At 41.4% G+C, this 3,558-nt stretch overlaps 1 protein-coding gene across 1 annotated transcript; it reads left to right on the top strand.

Annotated features, from left to right (window-relative positions):
- Window positions 1–13: 13 nt before the first annotated feature.
- On the top strand, window positions 14–3,137 carry LOC103520922. The gene is made up of 4 exons (XM_008486020.2): window positions 14–184; window positions 614–724; window positions 1,282–1,393; window positions 2,992–3,137. The coding sequence occupies exons 1-4, from the start codon at window positions 41–43 to the stop codon at window positions 3,135–3,137; spliced, it is 513 nt and encodes a 170-aa protein (XP_008484242.1). The 5' UTR covers window positions 14–40.
- Window positions 3,138–3,558: the final 421 nt, after the last annotated feature.

Genomic DNA, 3,558 nt, shown 5'->3' with positions numbered 1-3,558 from the left:
GGATATTTTCACCGCGTCGTCTGGTCTCAAGTACCTCTACATGACGCTGGAGATGGATATTCTCGACGCTGGTTTTGGCGACAGCGACGGCTATTCGGTGCTGTTCGACGCAAGAGGGTTTGGTCTTGGGCATTTGACCACGATCAGCATCAGCTTTCTCAAGCAACTGTTCTCGTACTTTTTGGTGAGTTAGCGTTAAGATTTTGGTACCTGAATACACTCGGGTGCTACAAAAGCGGGACAGATGATCTAGGGAAATTTTTTGGGACTAGTGCAGAAGTCACGTCAATGGAAAATTCCTACAAAAAGGAACTTTCACAAATAAGCAATGACCAGTGCTATTATAGGGTTGGGTTAAACGCAAAAAGGAGCTTTCATAATTTGAACAGCGGTATTGTAGGGTTAGGTTAAACGCAAAGAAGAGCTTTCACAATTTGAGCAATAACCAGTGTTATTATATGGTTCGGTTAAACACAAAACACAAGATTTCTTTTTCATTGTCGTGGAAACGCTCGTTTTATTTCGATCCCGAGTTTGTAAATCCCAGCATAAATGTACATATCGCCAACATTCCTTTGAGAGCTAAAAGATATAAATGTCATCAAAATTCCAGGATGGGGCGAACATGGCCATCAGAGAAATCAACATCATCAACGTCAATGCGGTGGTGGAAAAACTCATCATGATGATTCGGTCCTTGGCTCCAAGAGATCTACACGAGAGGGTAAGAAATAAGAATATTCTATTCTATTCTATGAGTATAATATAGAATTCGAACAACCTAAATCAGGGGAAGGAACCCAATAATAGAGTTCTTCCACCCTAACTTGTGGCACCTGACTAGGGTTACCAGACAAGAAATTTCAAAAGGCGGACATTTTGGCTAAAAAAGGCGGACATTTCAACCAAAAGGAGGACGCAGAAAATAGTCAACACAAAAACCACCAGTATAATAAGTAAAATGATTTTTTTTTCTTTTTTCATCATTGTACAGTGTACCTACATAACTACCACCTATTTGTATACCTACTGCATGGTAGGTACGTACATAACCATTGGAGTCCAGTTTGGTAGCTGGACTGCCAAAGAAGTGGCCAGTAGCTGGACTGCCCACTGGCCTCATGTAAACTAAAAGGGGGTATTACTGTTAGTGAAATAGCTGCCAGGTTATCCGTCAGTTGACTAGCGTCTAGCTAGATGAACTGCCTATTGGTCTCGGGTGATCCAGCAATTGGCGCCAAGAGTACGGCTTATCCTATTTGATTTCTATATCTCTTCCAGATAAAGCTGTACACCAAAGATAAAACCGAGGCTTGTCTCGCCAAATACCCCGTGGACATCTTGCCCAAAGAACTCGAAGGCAATCCTAAACTAATCCTGCAGGAAATGACTGGTAAGGGAAAATACTGGTAGTTTGGTAAACTTTTCATCTGCAGGGGGCCCTGAAGCCCTAGAAGGCCCAATAATTGGGATCGAGAGTATTGTAACACATCAGATCCCTTCAGGCACACTCCATTTGTCAAGGATTGAGGTTTTCCTTGAACTTGGAATCAATTTAATTTTAAGAAACTAAAAATGTAAAATGTAATGTAAATGCAATTTCTTTGTGTTATTATGTCACAACTTTGGTGCTCACTGCAGCATTGTAGGATTTTTCCCAATACATAATATCTCAATAATCCTAACAACCAATGTTTACCTACCATGCTGGCACCGGTCGCTATGCGCATTTACATGTCATAGCTACTCATTTTCCTCACGAGGCTGAGTGGGCCCCGCAACAATCCAGTCACGGGATCCAATCATGTGCAGATACAAATTTCTTGACCACCGCGGGGAATCGAACCGGTCTCCCGCGTGGCAAGGCGAAAGAAACTATTTTTTACCTAATGGATGAAAATTTGTAATGCACTGAAACTGATCGGCATTTCGCAATCTTTACTGTCTTATTCTATCACGTGAGCTGTATTTTTTTGTCAATAATTCATAAGAAATCGGGACTGACCATTTGGGATTCATCCCGGAAAATACATCGATAAATGGAGCTTAGCAATATTATGCAATTCCCAACCACGATTTCTATTTTACCTCGACAATTTTTTTACTTGATCGGAGGAATCGTCTCAGTTATTTTTAGAAATTCTGTCAAGGGTAAGAATTCTTAATAAACTAGTACTCTACGTACCTACCACCTCCATACCTACTACCTACCTACTAATAATAATTATTAATATTGTAAAATTGTCGCGTTTGAGATAGAAATTGTGCATAATATTGCTGAAACGAGTTTTTGATTAGGTATTTAATAGATAGGTAATAAATAATAACAGGATCCTACCTTTTTCCTTAATCAATACTGAAATCAAGGAAATTCCAAAACAAACCTCAATGGTAAGGTGTATCTTTCCTTCGGAAAATTGGACCACTGGAAAATGAATCGTCTGAAAAGTCCCGTTTACTCCAGCAGTAGGGGGGGGGGGCTACTACTATTATATGTGGTCAAAGCCCTTCAAATTTATATTAAGGATAAAATTCCATACTTCGGCTGGGATTTGGACCCACGCCCTCCTGTTTACCAGCGCGAGCCGCCTTGACCACTACCCACCGAGGCAGGTATTATTGGTGGACCCAGATCAGGAGTTGGTTCATTTCTAACCAGGAGCACTCCTTCATATTAATACCTTTAGAACGGTCTAAGTACGCGACCACAACGGCTACCCATAGACAAATTAGAACATAGACCGTGGACTTTCGCCAAGAACCATCGCAGAAAAATATCACGCTCAAGGTCTTGGACTTTTCTTGTGAGGGTCGGTACTATGGTCAAGGCTCGTTGAGGACATTCTATTCATTAGCATACAAGGTTTGGTTATTTGCTCTTGGGTCCTGTACTAGGCGAGGGCCTCGATGGTCGGGACGCCTTCGTTCTTCCGTTGTGGGACGCCTACTAAGGCCAGGCTAACTAACTATAAAATCTTTCTATAATTTCAGAATCAAACGAAAAGAAAATCTCGCGCTTCGATCCTGGTATTTGGCTGAGACGAGAAATTACCTTCGCGTGGACGAATCAAAGCCGACCCTTGGACAAACAAAACAAGAAGGTGATCAAACTACAAGCTATCATTACAGAAGGATAGAACTGACTATGTGTATGGACTTTTCAAGCCTCACACTCAAAATGACTAGATAGCCTGGACTTTTCAGTCTAAAAACTTAGGTGTGTCGGAAACTCAATCGGACGTGGACTGAGGGTTCCGAATCAAAGCGACCCCGTGGACAAACAAAACAAGGAAGGTCATCAAAACTACAAGCCTCACTGCAAAAGTAGAACTCGACTAATAACCTGGGACTTTTCAGCCTCTGGGACTTTTCAGTTCTGAGAAAAAACTAGGTACTTGCCAGGCCACTGGATGACTGGGTTTCGAGCTCTAATATAGAACTCTACATAAATATCGGGGAAACTCGACAATAATTCAATATGTAATAATACAGCATCTTGATTGAGTCTCAGGTAACTTTGTCAAGGTCCATGTTGATGGAGGATAGAGAAATAATACA

Source organism: Diaphorina citri, unplaced genomic scaffold, assembly GCF_000475195.1.
Source record: "Diaphorina citri unplaced genomic scaffold, Diaci psyllid genome assembly version 1.1 scaffold4266, whole genome shotgun sequence".
In the NCBI taxonomy this organism is placed as follows: Eukaryota; Metazoa; Arthropoda; class Insecta; order Hemiptera; family Psyllidae; genus Diaphorina; species Diaphorina citri.
This window is presented reverse-complemented; position numbering and strand designations above follow the sequence as displayed.

What these genes read in the sequence shown, in the direction of transcription:
- LOC103520922 (XM_008486020.2), top strand. Translation starts at nt 41, where the DNA reads ATGACGCTGGAGATGGATATTCTCGACGCTGGTTTTGGCGACAGCGAC. An exon ending in AACTGTTCTCGTACTTTTTG is followed by an intron (nt 185 to 613) that starts GTGAGTTAGCGT and finishes TCAAAATTCCAG; the next exon opens with GATGGGGCGAACATGGCCAT. An exon ending in CAAGAGATCTACACGAGAGG is followed by an intron (nt 725 to 1,281) that starts GTAAGAAATAAG and finishes TATCTCTTCCAG; the next exon opens with ATAAAGCTGTACACCAAAGA.